This window comes from Cyanistes caeruleus, chromosome 2 (genome assembly GCF_971803275.1).
Source record: "Cyanistes caeruleus chromosome 2, bCyaCae1.hap1.1, whole genome shotgun sequence".
NCBI lineage: Eukaryota > Metazoa > Chordata > Aves > Passeriformes > Paridae > Cyanistes > Cyanistes caeruleus.
In genome coordinates, this window is record NC_141702.1 from 57,841,862 (window position 1) to 57,859,255 (window position 17,394).

The following is a 17,394-nucleotide window of genomic DNA, read 5'->3' on the forward strand; positions in this document are numbered from 1 at the left end:
TAAAGTAACATGATTACTCCTAATTATTCATAGCTATGAAGTACCTTAAAACATTTACTGACTTTTGGGAAGCAATAAATATGATTCAATGACAGAACTGCAAAATTACTTCCCTTATCTGTGTTTACTTTTTAAGATTTAAAGGTGTGGAAATATAATCAAGGAAAACTACTTTAACTTGGTTAAGGATTAATCAATTTGATCTTTAAGTGCTTGGGATGAAGATATCATACCCAAGGAAGGTAATCCTGCTGTTAGGCAGATTGGGAAAAAAACATTGAGAGATTGTGATGCCACCAGGCACCATAGCACTTGCTCAAGTCTGACCAGGTCTCCTTTAATTAATGTAAAAGGTGTTCCAATGTCAAATAAGTTATTTAAAGTAAACAGCATGAAATAAATATATTTTTTTCTCTTGCAAGTGACCACTTTTTTATGACTGAGGCTATTATTTTATGGGATTTGGAGCTGAAGAGCCAGCCAGATTTTCTAAATAATCACGACAGCAACTGAAGGCTCTGCAGTGTAAACAGGTACACAATTTTAGGTATTCAATGTTTGTAACACAAGTGTCTTCTGATAAATTCTCCCCCTGTTGAAGCGGAATGATTATCAGACCAGTGAAGGAGAAGTAACTTGATACAAAAATATTGACTGCAATGGACTGCAAACTTCACTTTCAGAAGTGATACTCCTCTGTTGGAGAGGAGAGATTTGTAGGTGTTTGGTACTTTTTAAGTCAAGGCAGAGATGTCAAGTGACATGCCTAGGAAATTAACGTTGAAGATACTCCTTTGGAAAAACATGGGGCTGAAGTTCCAGCCCATGGCCTTGAATGATGTCAGATTTTCACTGACACTTCCTGCCAAGATGTCTGCTTTCATTTGGTAGAAAATTCACAGCTTCAGCAAGTGAGCAGAGTGAATGATCAGTGAGCAACTCAGTCACAAATCTCCAAGTCAAACACAGGAATATAAACCCTGAAGTTGTCTCTGACTGTAATAATAATTCAGAGGGTTTAAAGAAGTAAGCTTGAAAAAAACCTGTATTTGTGCTGCAATTTCCCAAATTCTTGATGCAGCTGTTAACAACCAGAATATGCTGTTTCTAGTTCAATCCAAAGGAACAAAACTGCTCATGAAGTTGAAAGGCAATGAGTTAACATCCCTGTGGAGCATCAGATAATAAAGGGTATTTAAAAGAAACCATTATCATAGCTCAACACATATTAAAAGTCTCTTTATTGTGGTTTTTTTTTTTCTCTTTACCCGACAGTTATTTCAAGAATAAATATCAACAGGTGAAAGTATCTCTGCTGAGCCTGCAATTTCACGTTCCTTCTAACAGCAGGACAATCATAACCAACTCCTTCCATGGCTGCTTGTTCCCTGCCCTACCCTGCTCCTTCTTGCTGGGCAGCACACTGGTCTGCAAGGCCACACTGCCCTCCAGAGGAGCTACCTGCCCAACTGGGAGTCACCACTTCCCATCTTCTACATCCCGGATGTTGCCAGCAGCAACACTGGCTTCAGTGAGGCTCTTCCCGGCTCATCTCCGTCTTTGCACAATCTGTGAGCTGTTCAAAACCTTCTGCAGAGCTAAAATAAGGAACAGGTTTGACAGAAAAATAGCATTTTTTAAAGACTGGTTGTTATTTGCTTGAGTCCATTTAATTTGCAAGTTAGCAAACGTCATGATGTCCAAACAGTGTAGAAGGAGAGGTGAGAGCAAGAATAATGTCTCAACAATAAATGGTGTGGCCATGTGCACCCTGACACAAACAGCCACCTGGGGAGTTGAACTGTTGTACTTTTTGCCCTAGAGCACAACTGGAGCTCTGGAATTACAAAAAAAAAAAAAAAAAAAAGCATCTAAGCAGTAACTAACAGCTGAGGTGGTAGCACCTTTAGCAGCTTCAGTCATTTTGGAAATGAACTTGTGACTATCCCCTAAACCACAGATACCTCCAAAGCTGACATTACCCTGAACTAGAAAAGGTTTATTCTTTTGTTTTTCTACTCTGAGAGCATTTTGGACTAAGAAAGATGAAATAAAACCCACATTTAAGGAAACTATACTGGTAGACGAAAATCCTAAAGAAGTTTTAAGATGGGCAGCACTAAAATAATTCTGTAAAATGTTATTTTTGTACCTCAAAAGACTTCTATACTTTGAAGTCAATTGATTTAAAACCTATTACTCTAATACAAGAGAGATAATAAAATCAGTATCAGTTACAATAAACTTTACAATAATGGTCACATTATAATAAACTGGGAAAAAAATCTAGTACATTGAGACTTTTTGTGCTAAATCCACTCTTAGTAAGCTCATTGTTCACCTGTGTGATGGAGGTTTTAGTCTGATAAACAGAATACATTGCTTGGCTTTTAAACCGATTGAGCAAGAGCTCATCCAGGAAGACCGAATACCAACAACCTTTCACCTTCAACTCAATAAATCATATCCCATTTAATTCAGTTTTTATTCAATGAAATGATGTATAAAAACTTACAAATCTGAGAACTTAACTATACACAAAAAGATGATATTCAGCTTAAACGTATACACAGAGAAGAGCTGTGGTTTGTGACTTGCCCTCTCCCACCCCTCCCCCCAAACACACACTGTCTCCATTTATGATGGGGCACTTTTTCTGTCCACTTACACCTTCTGTTGGCCCAGTAATTGCTCAGTGAGCTTCACTGCTGCTGTCAGTTTTGGCTTTTAGGCTACCAGCAAAAAATCTGGGCATCTATATAAAATAATAAAATTCAACAACTTGATTTTTAACACAAAGATGCAGTACTACCATCAGCAGTAACTAAAACTACAGAATTCACCCTTTCAGTTTTTGCAGGCTTTGTCTTGGCTTTCAAAATAACAGGACTCTCATAGAGCAGAATTTCCCAGCCAGCACTACAAATTCATTTTAAAACAACCATGATCCCCTGTTGCTAGAACACTGCTTTTCCTCCCTCTTAACTCATGCCATTAGACCAAATGAAATCATGGACATTCCTTGCCTGAGTAAGGGAATAAAGCTTTTCTCTCTCCTTTCATCCAGAGTGACTCAAACCTCTATATGGCTAACAACACATGCATGTGCTGCACTAACGATGGTGCAGTGCTCACCAGTATGCCACTTCTCTAGTTTCCTTGGTAGCTTGGGTGACAACACTTACCTATTGGCTTCTCTTCAACAGGTCAATAAAAATGCACACAGCTCAGGACCTTTCAAATTTGGTTAAAAGTAACCTGTGCAATGACTAACTTTGTCAAACAACTAAAAGACATTCCAGGCTGAATCTGAGAGTAGACGGCCAGTTACTTAAAAAGGATGTGTGCATTTATTTACCTGTACCAAATATACACACAGACACTTTATATATATATAAATCTTTATACATATACAGTATTTTTATATATATATATATATAAAGATTGCCATCACATTACTATTACAGCTACTTAATCAAAATTTGACTAAGTAACGACTTTGCCTGACTCTGCAACAGATACCCAAAGGCATACTTGAAGGAAAACATACAGATAAAAGAAAACCAACACCCTCAGCTCTTTTTAACTCAATGAACAGAGATTTTTGCATTCCTTGAGAAAAGTTCTGAGGGCTTAGGTTATAACCTTAATCAACGTGCATGCGGACTTGTAAAGAGCATGGTGTTTAATCTGCCAGATCTCAAAATGCCTTCTACCAGGGAAACTAAAATACATATATCCTTTGCTTACGAAACTGATACTCTGTTTCTTGTTACACTCATCATTGTATCTAAATCCACTTTTAAACAATCTAAATTTTATTTAAAATCTATTAAATTTGGAATAACTAATACTATCAACATAGTTAGCTGGATTGCTTTTTCACATGTTCCTTTGTATTAAAATCAATTTTGTTGTGGTTTGATGCAAGAGCTTTTTTGTTTGTTTTGGTGGGAGAGGCAAAGTCCAATTTCCTAATGTGCCAGTACAGTTCTGGTTGCTGAAGACAAAAGGTGGGAAGGAGGTTGCTGGAAAAGATGGCAGGGGTAAGTGAGGTAAGAGGTAGGGGGAGGAAAAAATTGATTTAATAAAAAATGAGTAAAGAAACTTTAAAAAATTGATATAGGTTTCACATTCAGTCTAACAACACTGCTTCCTGCTCCTTTTTGATGGAGGCTAACACTGCGTTATCAGTCTCTGTGGCTTCTGTGTCCCCACCACCTAACAGAATGGAGCGATCTTCCTCTAGTGTAAAGACAGAGTTTTGATTTTGGCACGAATGTTTGACTACTTCATTGGGAGTTGAAAAAGTTTTGTCACACAAGTTACATTTGTAGGGCTTGTTGGTCTGTACTAACATGTTGTCCATTTGACTGCCTTCCTCAAAAGTACAGAGCTCCAGAGTCTGTTTATCCACCATCGTGTATGTGTCCATGCTCTGGTTTAGGCACACATGTCTGGCAGCCTGGTTAGCCCTACAAAAGCTTTTGTCACAAGTGCTGCATTTGAAGGGCTTGCCCGTGTGTATGTACATGTGCTCCCTCCAGTGGCTTTTCTGAATAAATTTGCGACCACAGATGGAACATTCGTATTTCCGTCTCTTTACCTCCCTCTCTTGATCTGCCTGCTCCAGGTTGTCAATGTCTGCGATATCGGAGGGGGGAGGTGTCTCTGACTGCTGCTGCCCATCAATTATTGGGGAGTCTGAGATCTGCTGCAGCTCGCTGTCACTAATCATCCCCGCTTCAGGCACTTCCATGGCATCTTTATCAGCTGTGTTGTTACAGAGAGACAAAGAAATATTACTTTCTCCCTGCTGGCTAGATGTGAAGGGAACTCCCGTGTGGATTTGCAGGTGCTCCCGCAAACTGCTGCGCAGGTTGAACCGGCGACCACAGAGGTGACAGGCATAGTATTTTGGGAAGCTTCCGTTCCTTTTCATAATGCTTGGCTTGACATGTGCTATTGTGAGAGAGGCAGGCTGTTCATCTGAAGAAGATGCTTCCATATTGGCCTCTTCTCCTGAAGGTGAATTATTACCAGCAGCAGATACCAATTCTGGAGATAGAGAAGATGGCAACGGGTCAGAAGCAGACATACTTGTCCGGGTCACTTGTGGCAGATTTGCACCCAACTGCGAGAGCTGTGAGCCTTCAGAAGCCTGCTCTTGGTTCATCCGCGATGTCTGAGGCCGTGGTTCTCGCCCGAGTTTGTCGGCTGCTGACGTAACCTTAGTGGGATGTCTTATCTGGTGATCTGCAATCTGAATGCCATATAATGAAGATGCTAATGGAAAGACTTGATCGGGGTGAGAAAAGGTTCCCTGACTTGCAAGGCTGGCCTCTTGAATTAGTGGATATGCATGCAGAAACTTTATTCCCTGTTCTAGTCGAACTGGGTCAATGAGTTGTGGTGCCATCTTCCCAGTGTACATCAAATGCAAGAGATAACTGAAGATATCTGGCTGTATGTCGGTCGCTTTCAAACGGACACATTCACTGAAAGGTGAAACAAAATTATAAATAAGACAGAAGGAAAATTTTTTTTCCAGTTCTAGGTTATTCAAGCTTTGATAAAAATAGGTTTCTACTCAAATTCGAAAGATAGAATCTGCAATAAATATTAAGGGAAATGCTTTACTATAAAGGAGCTAATTTTAGGAGCCACTTGAAAGATGACTTCTTTCCTCAATGAAGTAACTGGCTTGAAACAAAAGCTGTCCCATTGCAATCTATACCATTTTAAACTGCTGTTATGTTGTAAATGTGTTGTCACATATTAATAAATTTTGTAAACTGCAGACATTTCCCCCTTTTTCTTGGCTGGATTCAAACACATCTGTAGCTAAATTAAAACCTGCTAGCACGGGACTCTAAATTCACAGTCAAATAAACTCTTCTCAGTATTTAGCCCTGAAAACACCAAAAATTCATCTGGCACTTGCCTGCTGGGCTTCTATGTCCTACTAGGGCTTACAGCTACAGGTCTGCAAATGTGTGGTATCACGTTGTCCCAAGTGCACTATGATCCAGAAACCATGCAGGACAGGCTGTGAATCCCCCTGGGGACCTGACGCAAGATGGGTAACCCGTGGAGTCCAGGTCCCTTACACAGCAGAACAGCAGCTTTTGTCCTTAAATAGGGAGGGAGATAGAGCAGCACCAGTGGACTGCCTGGTCAGCCTAGCAGTCCCTTGATTAGAGCACTCAAAAGGAGATGGTCTGGCTGTGATGCCCTCTTCAGCCCAGCAGGACTGCAACCAACACCACCCTCCAGCTCAGTGTGCCCTCTGTATCAGCCTTTACTGGTTGCTCTGGACTGAGACAGCTACCGCTGCTCTAGCTGAAGCTGTGTCTCTGTGCAGAAAGTAAGGCAAGGTTCACAGAAGACAAAACAGGGAACATCTTTGTGAGGTCAGTTAGCTAACAGGAGAGAAACTGGGATTCTAATTATTTTTCATAAGTATTTGCAGCTCCTCTATTAAAAACAGACATAAATAAACCACAAAAATTCAGAAATGGACATGATTGCATACTATGGTCTGAATGCTCTAAATGCAGTAGGCTACCAAGGTGAGAAGAAAATTATAGTAAGTTCTTCCATTTCTTGAGGTGCACCATTCTTGAGCTTTCTCTGGGACCACTTCTGAATTTAGATATATGATTAAAAAATAAACTTTGCAATGCTGTCTTCCAAAGATAACTGTGTCTTCTTGAAGAAGCATCAAGACTGATAACATCTGCCTGCAATCCTGTCTCAGAAGTGCAAATGCACTTCTGACATAGCAGTTCATTTCTGGCTAAGAACTCTTAGCCAAAGAGTTAAGTGTGAATCACTTCACCTGAACTTTTTGAGTTAGTTCAAATATTTTGGAAAAAGACAAAAAAAATCTTTAAAGTGGTCTAACACTTTGGTGATCTTTTCAATCTCCTCAATATAAGCCTGTGGTACAAAAAAAAAAAAATCAAACCAACAAAAACCCACGGAAAGAAAAGTACCACAAACCCCCTTATTTTCCACCATTATGTTGCATTTTATTATTTAATTGACGATAAACTGGAAAAAACCGAAACACACCTCTTTCGTAAGTTTATTTCTCAAAACCTCCTAGCAAGTACTTATTGGATTGTATGTAACATTACAAAAATGTCAAGAACTGTGTCATGACAGAGTAGAAGATAGTGAGTGGGGGAAGGAAAGTGACTGAGAAAAGAGAGGATCCTTGAAGTATTCAACTGTAGAAATTCAATTTTCTATGCTTTTTTAAGGATAAAGAACTTGTGCTACATCATAAAATAAGCATTAATGAATCACAGTTCAACTTTAACATGTTTTTAAGTCAGGTTCTAGTTTGCAGTTAAGACTGGATTCCATGCTCTTTATGTCCTAACAAGAAGCAAAAAGAACATTTTGTTGCTAGGCTTCCTTAGCTTAGTTAACTGAACAACATTTAAATGGTGAACCTTTTTAGAGTTACCTGGTTTGATGAACAAACAACATCTTGAAGTAGTTGGAGAAAGAAGCGAGGACAGATTTGTGTGCCTTGAAGTAGACATCCCCAATGGCAACTGTGCAGTCACACAGGAAACCAAACTCTCTCTGAGCATTTAGCTGCTGCAGCAGAATAAGTCCATGGTTGGCCAAATCCATTTTTTTACACTCTGAAAAGCAAATGACTTTCATGTAAAACTTAACAGTAGATGCACAGATGCAACAGTAGCTGTCTCTTAACAGATATTTTCTCCAATATTCAGATGCCATACTTTAATATCACATCTTAATCCCAAGTTACTGAATAAAAGATACCTTACACAGAGGCAAGGATTTCTCTTTCATGATGGGCAATGCCATTCATAAAGGTATGAGTGATTTGCCAAGGCTTAAAGAGCAAAGGAGAGCCAGGGCTAAAGTGTTCTGAAAAGGCATGGTGGAGGTACTTGGATACAGAAATATAAATAGCTAAGGAAGAGGAAGATATATTAACAAGTAGTAAAAACATCTGTACAAAGTGGGAAAATGTTTTGGTTGCCACTTGTGTGCTCAAATAGGAAAACTGATTTTCCTTTCTGATGTCACTCTCACCTACACTGGTAGGAGTGATACAAACCAATAAAAGACAAGTTAGATACTTTTAACCTGGATTTTCAGCGTCTCTGTGTATTTTTTCCTAAAAGTCACAGGTCCACCCAGCTGAATCCAAGCCCAACATTAAATAACCAAATATTTGTGATGCTTATCTCTCTCTTGGGAAATACCAGATACATACTTGAATCTTCCCAGGCTCAAACAGTGAATTCATTCTAGGTATTGGCAAGCCCTCTGGACTATCAATACAGGAGGGGCCAATCTTTTCCCCTAGTAACTTAGTAGTTATTGAGACCAGCCACAACAGCATTTCATGTCTACCTAGCAAATCAAGAAACTCAAAGGGTGAGAGGTGTAGTTCTGTCCATGGCTAGCCATTGGCACCAGGCAGGATAACAAACAGTAAAATGTGGCACTGACCTGAGCCCCCCTAAGCCAGGGCTTCCACAGCCCCTGACCCTCCTGCTGGGCACCTCCTTGTAGCAGCTGCTGGAGGCTGCCCACAAAGAACTACCTAAGAGCTACGAACTTTTTCTCAAGGCTTCAAGGGCAGTCTTGGAAGCAAAAATTGGTAACTTTGGGGGAAAAAACAGACAGGAAAACACATTAGGACAGTTACCCATGGCTGGTTGGTTGGATGGAGGGATGGAGGGATGGATGGATGGATGGATGGATGGATATAGGGCTAGTAAGATCAGCATGGAAACAAATTTAATCAAAGCAAATAGAGCTTTGGGCAAAAAAAAATGAAAGTATGAAGCAGTGTGTACATAAACATATAAAACAACTTGAGAAGCCAACAAAATTCCTGGCCATGTAATGCCCAGAACAGAAGAGAACAGAAAAAGAATGTGAAACTAGAAGTGGACCAAAAGGTTTATAAAAAGTCTTGGGTGTTTTCCCCTCTAAACTTAACAGCAAGTTATCAAAATTTTAAGTCAGGTTCAAGCAGCTAGTTTCTTTTATAAAGTAAGAGCATGGCTTTTTGGGAAAGAGAACAGAAGCGTATTCCATATATGCCAGTACGTTTAGTCACTGCAGAAGCAAGTATTTCTACTTGCTGGACAGGGAAGAATTCCCTCGTACTTAAAGCAATAACCAGGCTGACCAATAGCATTCCTTTCCATTTGCATGAGATCAGAACTCAGTGGAGACAGGGGTGTAAAAACAAAGAAAGAAATACAGTGTAAGATATAGCTGATTATTTTCTTACAGTTAATAAGAGAAAAAGAAGTTAGGTTTCAGCTCTCTTTAGGTACATATTCTACTCCCTCAACTGATGTTTGGATAACTAAGTTTGTACATATAATATGGTGTGTTTCTCTCCCTCTCTCCACAAGAGGGAATACTTCCTGTCAGCCGGAACAAAAATCATGCTTGGTGTTATTTAATTCTGCAAGATGCCCCATGCAAATGATGTTACAGAAAATACACTGTTTTTTGTTGATTTTTTTAAACCTTTATTTAGATTATTAATGTGTTCTACAGTTTTTAAATTCAGTCTGGTTTGCACTTGGACAACAAAACTTGCCGAGCAGAGCAAACCACCGATGTGAGGGCACTCCAAGCCAGACAAACATTATTTTCTAGTTATTACCGTCTTTAGTGTGTTTAGTTTGGAGCTACGCTCTTACCCCAAACAGCAAGCCCTTCCTTAGAGACCTGAATTGATCTTTTAAAAAACGATACATGTGAACAACATTGTGTTTTGGATGTATCTGGATGATATTTAAATGCACTAGCACTACAGTAATTACACTCTGAGGAAATGACAGGGCAGATGAAAAGAGCGAAGAAAGCGCTTCATATATTATAGCAATGCGTGTGCTCAGGAATTTTACCCTTAGCTAAATAAAATGGTGATTAACACCGGCAAGGCCGTATTTCAGCGCTGACCGATTCAACAAGCGTGTGAAATACTCGTGCCCTGAAAGCCGTGGGGACAGTCCTTCCCCGGCCCGGCCCCGCTCTGCCGCGGCTTTGGAGATCACCCAATCTGTTCAGCGCTGGCTGAGAAGCCAGGCGGGGGCGAGCCCGTTCGGCAAGGGTGCTCGCTTCGGAGCCCCCGCAGGGAGGCACAAGCCCAGGGTAACACCGGGGAAGCGCCGGTACCACACCGCGGGAGTGCGCGGGGCACGGGGGCCAACCGGGCTGGCAGGGAACAGGTCGGGCACGGCGCCTCCCGGTCTGCCCCTCGCACCCCGGGCACCGAACCTCGACAGCACCGAGCCCGCGGCTCTGCTCCGGCTCCGACCACAGGGGGCACCGGCCCGGCCCCGGCCGCTCACAGACGCGCCGCACCTCCCGCAGCGGCGGCAGCCGCACGTTCGGCCTTCGCCCTCACCCAGCGCGGCGGGCGGGTACCCGTGATGGGCCCCGGCCCGGCCCGGCCCGGCCCGGCCCGGCCCGACCCAGCCCGCCGGGACGGGACGGGAGGGCGCCCCTTCCCTGCCTCCCACCCCCCGCCGGGGCTCTCCCGCCTTGTCCGGGCCGGGGGCGTGTCCGGCCGCGCGCCCTCTCCATGCCCGGAGCACGCCCGGCCCCAGTGCGGGAGCGGACGGCGCGCTCCCATTGGCCGCCGGGGCGGAAGGCCGGGCGGCCGCGCGCCGTTCTCACTGGCTGCGCCCCGCCCCGCCCTCCTCCCGCTGGCCCCGCCCCCCCCCCCCCCCCCGCGCACGCCACGCGCGCACGGACGGGACGGAGACGGCGCGCGAGACGGAGCGCGAGCGGAGCCGCCAGGGCGCGCGAGACGGGAAGAGCCGCCGCCGCCGTCGCCAGGGCCGGCCCATCCCAACCCGCCGGGGGGGGGGACGGGGGACAGGCGGGGCCGCCCCGCCCCGCGCGCGCCGGATCCCGCTGCTGCTGCTGCCGCCGCCGCCGCCGCCGAAGGGGGCGGGAGGGAGGGAGCGCGGGCCTCAACCGGCCGAGCCAAGCCGAGCCGATCCCCGCGCCGGGCGGCACCGGCCCCCCCGGCCCTCTCCCTCTTTCCCTCCCTCTCCGCGACCCACCCACTCCCCTCCGGCTCGGTCCGGCCCTCTCCTCGGTGCGCACCCATCCCCCCCCCCCCCCCGTACCGTGTCCCGGATGGAGCCGCCCGGCCGAGTCCGGCCCGGCCCGGCCCGGCGGGGATTCACCGAGCAGTTCCACCTCCCGCCCCGCGCCCCCTCGGCCCGCTCGGACCCGGCGGGGCTCGGGGCGCCCCTCGCACACAATGCGGAGGTAGGGCCGAGCAGGCCCCGCCGCGCCCCCGCCGCCGCCGCCGCCTCAGCCCGGGCCGCGGCCGGCGCGACGGGGCCGGGCGCACGTGCGGGCGGCGGGGCCGGGCTGCCCCGCGGGGCGGGCGCGGCGCGGCCGGTGCTCGCTCACCTGGGGGGCGTGGGGGCCGCCGGGTGGCGCCGCGCGGGGGCCGCCGCCGTCTCCGCGCCCGGCAGCAGCAACAACGGAGTCAGCGCGGCGGCGGCGGCGGCGGCTTTTCCTGTCCGGTTACGTTCGGGTCACATGACCGGGAGCGGAGCACAGAGGCTGCGGCGAGGAGCCCCCGCCGTGGGGGAGGGGAGGCGGCGAGCGCTGTGGCGGCAGCGGGAGACACCCAGCCCCCGCCCCTCCCTCCGCGCCCGCCCCACCACCGGGAACGGGAGCGGCCCTCCCGCCCTGCGGGCGCCCTCGGAGCGAAGCCGCTGCTCCCGTCCTAGCGAGGCGCGCTGTCCCTTTAAAACTCCCGGGCGGCGGAGGCCGCTGTGGCCCCCCTGCACCCCCCTCCGCATCCAGCGCTGCGGGATAACGGGGATCGTGGCGGCGTGCGGGGCCGGGATGCGATGCGTTGGGATGGGATGGGATGGGGTGGTACTGTGCCGTGCGGTGCCGCGCCCGCTACCGCCTTCCCGGCGCCCGTCCGGCCTCGCCGTGGCGGCAGAGGCTGCTCGGTGCCGCCGCCGGGGGGCACCGAGCGGCTCCCGCCGGGCGGTGCTTGGCGGCGGGTGTGGGATGGAGGAGGGAGGGATGGATGGATGGATGGGTGGGTGGATGGGTGGGTGCCGGCGGGTGCTGCCCTGGCGCTCGCTGCCGGGGAGGAGTGGCGGGCGCAGGTGCGTCCCTGCGCTCCCCGCGGAGTCGCCGGGGATGTGGGAGACGGGGACGGGCCGGCAGCGGCGGGACGCGGGGTTCCGGGCCAGCTCAGAGCCGGTGCCCTCCTCCGCCTCACCCTGGCTGCTCTCCAGGTGTCATTTACAGCAAGTCTCGGTCCGGTGCGCCGGGAAGGGGCGGCGTGGGACCGGTCTCTGTGAAACTGCCCTGGGCACGCCGTGGCTGAGCTGTCAGATGGGAGGTTAGAAGTTCAGTTGTCAAAAAGGAGTGATTCAGAGTACAAAAGTGGAAAGGTTGGGTCTGCTTGCGGTCTGTTCGGCTGGACGCAGGTTATTTGAAGTGGGTAATCTTAACTTGCCTTTTTAAGGGATGATACAGCCGCCATATGTGAAAATCACATCTGCAGCTTCCCACAGTGGCATATCTGGTTGTGGTGGAGTGTGGAAGGAAGGTGACTGTAGCAAGGCCTCTGCTGTAGAACAATCCCGTGGATGCTTATAAAACTGCATAAAGAAATGCACCAACAGACATGTTGGTATGTACCTGAAAACACATGTATGTCCATGATACATGGAAAAAATTGTCAGTCTTGCAGAAGTTATTAAGTCAGAGCTGTTAGCATGGAGCAGGGATGCTGTCTTCTACAAGAATCCGGGAGGCCCTTGGATTGGATGTGATTTCTCCAGGCAGGGAATCAGTCCAGGGACAGCCCAGATACATCTGCTAAGCGGAGCAATGGCATTTTCAGAGAGAAACGTTGTCGTCATTGAAGACCTTATGGGAAGTTGTTTGGGCAGAAATAGTTAAAGGGGGTTCCTTTGCACCCCCTGCCCTGGAGCCCTGCTCCTGCTGTTCTCCAGTGTGCTTTTTGTTGTTCATGGGGAACAGCATATGCTCCAGTGCCAACTGTCTGAATTAGGTACAGATGATTATTACCTTTTTTAAGGTACTTATTTAAGGGCCCTAGCTGTACCCAGGATGTTGTTTCCATGGTAATTAAATAAGATACACTATGGAAAAAAAGGCCCAAACTTTGAACTTCGCATCTTGACAGCAGGTGTGCTGCTGGGGAGGAGGAATCTTGTATCTTGCACAGATGATTGCAGCCATTGCAGGCTATTTAGATCCTTTTACAGGATCTAAATTGATAAAGGATTAGACCAGTTTTATGTGAGTTTGACTAAGCCGTCTCCCACTGAAATTAATGGATGTCTTGATAGGCACAGCTTGAGTCTTTGCATCAAATAGTTCATGAATATTAATTTATTTACCCAAGTTAAACTGTATTGGAAAAGTGCAGGTTTTTAAGACTAGTGAAGTCTTAAAAAAACCCAACAAACCAACCCCAAAACCCAACAACTTTTTATTTCAATGAAGCTGAAAGCTGACTGACTGCTGCTGTTCCAGTACTTAGAATAAAGCAGCTGAACAGAACTTAACCTTTAAGACCCATCTTGAATAGCTGAGATTTTAAAAACATGTCCATTGTAGTTCAGCACAATTCTCTGAGTTCTGTTATGTGAACATGCGGCAGAAAGTTTATAGAGTGTATTTAACCAGTCTACTTGGCAATTTTTTCCCCTCAATGGTTGCCCTTGCACTTCAGTTTTGCAAACTAAATACAAAGTAAAGAGAGTACATGGACTTTTGAGCTGAAGTCGCTTAGTGTTTGATGATCTGTCTCATTCTCCTGGAAGATATTGAAAAAGTGATATAATTTTTAATTTAATTGAGTGGTCTACTTAGGAAAACCAGTGTGTTTCTGTCAGATATCTGGCAGGCTTTTTGGCCTCTTTTTCTCTTTTATGCTGCACTTGCTTACTTGTGTGTTGGCATTCATGTGGGATTCTCCTCTGTGCTGTCTCTGAAACTGGAGAAAAATTAACTTAGCTATGGTTTATTTGTATTATTAACAGCTCATAATTCAGCTTCAAATCACCTTTTTTTGGACTGCAATACTTGAATCCAGAAATAATGCAGTTTCTAATCTTGTTGGAATCTGTAGAAAGAGGGCTGTGTTGAGTGTAATGTTGCCAAACTTCAGACCTTCAGTACTGACTGACACCTGAGACGTCACCTGTGTCGCAGGGAGTGATAAGCATTCACCTGATGCATTTGGGACGCCCAACTTACCATGTGAATCTAAAATATTACTTCTATCTCTTCTACAGAGTTTTGGGTTTGTTTGTTTTTTAGGTTACGATCCATGCACCTGAAACTGTAATAAAAATTTATCCATGTCTCATTAAATGGCATTACTGTGCTTTTAGTTTTGACGTGCTTGGTTTTTCCTCCTGAGTTTCTAGAGGTACTTGATTAGGATTTCTTTCCCACTTTTATGACTTTCTGAAAGGACTGTTCAGACTATTTGAGATAGTTGTACACACATGTGAGCACATTCTTAGTTAGGTGTGATGATGTTGATGACAGGCTCAGTCCCTAGCTTTTGGGGTTTACTTTGGTCTGCATGTACTTGGATTAGAGGCAGCATTTTGTCTGATAAGATTGTATTTTACATTGTAAATGAGCATACTGCTGATGATATAAGTGTTAATAGGATGACGGAAGTGTCTGCTAATCTGAGTAAAAAGTCACTTGAGCAGTGGGAGGAATTTGATCCAGTCTCAAGTCCTGTAAGTATGTCTTCTTGGATGAGTTCAGTTGAAATCTGGAGTGGAATAGCAGATTTTTTTATTGCTATAGTCAAAACCTCAACAGCTCTAGTGATGTTAATTAGGCTCAAAGTGCTAAGATTTTGTGAGTTTTCAAATTTCTCATCATTTTTGGAAAGTAAGAGACCATAGTCGCTGTTCTGGAGAGCTCTTTGCTCACTGCTCCCTGTAACACTGCTGATGCACTCCTAGAGGAGTGGAAACCATGGGGATCTGGGAGTTGCATGTCCTAGGCAATGTGGGAACTGTTCCCCAAAGGTGTGAGACCCTATTTCACATAGGTACAACTGTAGTAAAACATGAGTTTATGTCAATGCTATAAATGTTTTATTAGCACAGCTGCCATTTCTAACACTTGCACTTTTGATTTATGCTGGCAAGAAGGCTTGGTGGCAAATGTGACAGCTGCAGTAGCTTCTTGCTAGAACATTGTACCTCTGAGGTTCTCCAAGCTTTTTATCCAGCACTCTGTCCTCCTCTTGTTAGAACTGTGCACACAGTTGTCCAAGTCTCACCTGTCTTTCAAACAGCATTGTAGGAATGTTAAAGTGACCCCTGGGAAAACTGATGTAAGGGCCCAGCAGCAATAGTGGAATGGCTCTGCTTTTTGTTGCCTTGGCTTCCGTGCTTCTCCTTGCCTTGCTTGCTGGTGGGTATGTTTGTGATAGGTGATAGTGATCCCCAAGGAGATCTGAGCTTTCAGTTTTGTTGCCAGTAGGGCTGGTGGTCTGAGAGGTGAAGGAGATCCATGGTGTGTGAGCCACCTTTTGTGTGGGTTGTATGAGGTAAAAAGATGAAGAAATGGATCTTTTTTGTTCTGTAGGCTAAGCTGGTTTTCTGCTATCGGACAAATAGATACCAGAATTGTTTCTACACCTAGTGAACAAAACTAGTTGAGTAGCTGCAGTATAGACCAGGGGAAATAACTATAACCATCCTTTTGTCAGTACAATGTATGTAATTTAAGGAAATGGTTCAACTGTATGTATAGTTTTTCTTGTTAGGAGACTCATCTCTGTCAGGAATTTTTAGTGTAACCCAACTAACACAGTTCTTGCATTAGCCATCTATTTAGTGCCTTTGGCTTAGTCCGAAATTAGCCATGCCCACTTTTAACAGGTGAAGTTCAAATGTGACAATGTCCTCTTGGCTGGAGTGACATTTTTAGTGAAGCTTGACTATAAAGTTACAGCAATATATGTACTTGTATGTTGTTTTCCTTAGGAAAAAAAGGATTCAAACTGCAGTGGTTCCCAAGTGCATTTTTAATATCCACACAGGTAAGGTATTCCAGAGGAAGCAGCTCTCAGTGACAGAGCTCCAGGGATGTGTGTGTATCCATCCAGAAAGCAGAGCTGATGTGAACAGTGCAGCAGAGAGCAGGGATTGACTCTACTCATGAGTGCTGTCACCCCAGAAAAACAGGTCTGGAATTGAGTCACAGCTCTCAGCATTCCTTGCTGCTTTGCAAATAGCTACTCTTGTGACAACTTCCCAGCAGATCTGCCAAAGAAAATCATGTATAAGTTGTCCTTTACCTTACCTGACAGAAAAACCACACATAAAAGCAGTTTGCACAATTGGGATCCTTGTAACAAATGATCTAACAAGGCTCCCTATGAAGAGATTTTTACCGTTCAGTCTTAATTTTGTTAAAAAGGTTAAAATTTCTGAGTTCTGGATATTTTAGGATTTCTCTGTGGTCTTCCTTGCATATTCTGTATTTATTGCTATTGCATCTTCCTTTTTTTTTCCTCATGTGACCCTTACTGGTTAGAGTAAACCCATTTTGGTAAAGACTCAAAATGTGCTAACTGTAGTGATGAAGGTTGTTTTCAGCTACACCAGGACAGCATGTGGTGGGTGAGGCAGGCAAAAGATGGGTGTGTTCTCACAAATAAGGCAATTTAGTGTTGCTTCTGGAGCTTGAGTCTCATCCTGCCCCTGCCATAAAACTTTTTCCTGGTTAGGCCATGTGTACATGTGCACAGGCTCCCCAAGGGATCTCTGGCTTGAAGAAACAGGGACTGCGGGCAGCGAGAGTTTCCCACGTGCTGTGTGGTCACAGAGGGCTCTATTCCCTGGTATATTGTGCTGTGAAAGCTCAAGTTACCTTCTTGGTGCACTCAATTCCCAGCTTGGTTCTCTATGTGTAATATAGCAAGAGGATTCTCTATAGAGTTAGCTGGTAAGACAAAAACCCCTCAGGCTTGGATGCAGCTGTCAGTGTATACACCATGAAAAAACCAAAGTTTTAAAGGTCTGTTATGGCCTAACTGAAGCTTTTAGGTTTTTATTTAAACTGTGACTAGCCACTCAATCAATGGAGTAAGCAGGGTTGGGGGCTTGACAAGGAGCACAGTATGACTTTATGCCTGTGATTTGTGCCAAGATAAACTGATTCACAATTTCAAAAGTAACTGCGCTTCTTTTGTTTTGAGGTGTTGGTAACTTACAGTCCTGAGACAGAATACTTCAGATAATCAAGACTGGGCACTTCATGCTTTTAGAGAGTCCTCAAATGACTTTGTTAAAACCACTTTTCTTAGTGATG

At 45.5% G+C, this 17,394-nt stretch overlaps 1 protein-coding gene across 2 annotated transcripts; it reads right to left on the reverse strand.

The window, feature by feature from the left end:
* Positions 1 to 1,208: 1,208 nt before the first annotated feature.
* On the reverse strand, positions 1,209 to 11,676 carry ZBTB2 (zinc finger and BTB domain containing 2). Of its 2 annotated transcripts, none has more exons than XM_086877237.1 (3): positions 11,452 to 11,676; positions 7,478 to 7,661; positions 1,209 to 5,498 (listed from the first exon to the last, which is right to left on the reverse strand). In XM_086877237.1, exons 2-3 carry the CDS (start codon positions 7,648 to 7,650, stop codon positions 4,136 to 4,138), a joined length of 1,536 nt encoding a protein of 511 aa, XP_086733363.1. In that variant the 5' UTR covers positions 7,651 to 7,661; positions 11,452 to 11,676; the 3' UTR covers positions 1,209 to 4,135. The 2 variants fall into 2 exon arrangements, with proteins under 2 accessions (XP_086733363.1, XP_086733364.1); XM_086877238.1 differs by lacking the exon at positions 11,452 to 11,676 and adding an exon at positions 11,160 to 11,241 and having other exon boundaries at positions 2,454 to 5,498.
* Between the last annotated feature and the right edge of the window lie 5,718 nt (positions 11,677 to 17,394).

Bases quoted from the DNA above. Each gene is read 5' to 3' on its own strand.
- ZBTB2 (XM_086877237.1), bottom strand. From the start codon at position 7,650: ATGGATTTGGCCAACCATGGACTTATTCTGCTGCAGCAGCTAAATGCT. The intron at 5,499-7,477 runs GTAACTCTAAAA...TTCACCTTTCAG, and splicing joins TTGTTTGTTCATCAAACCAG to TGAATGTGTCCGTTTGAAAG.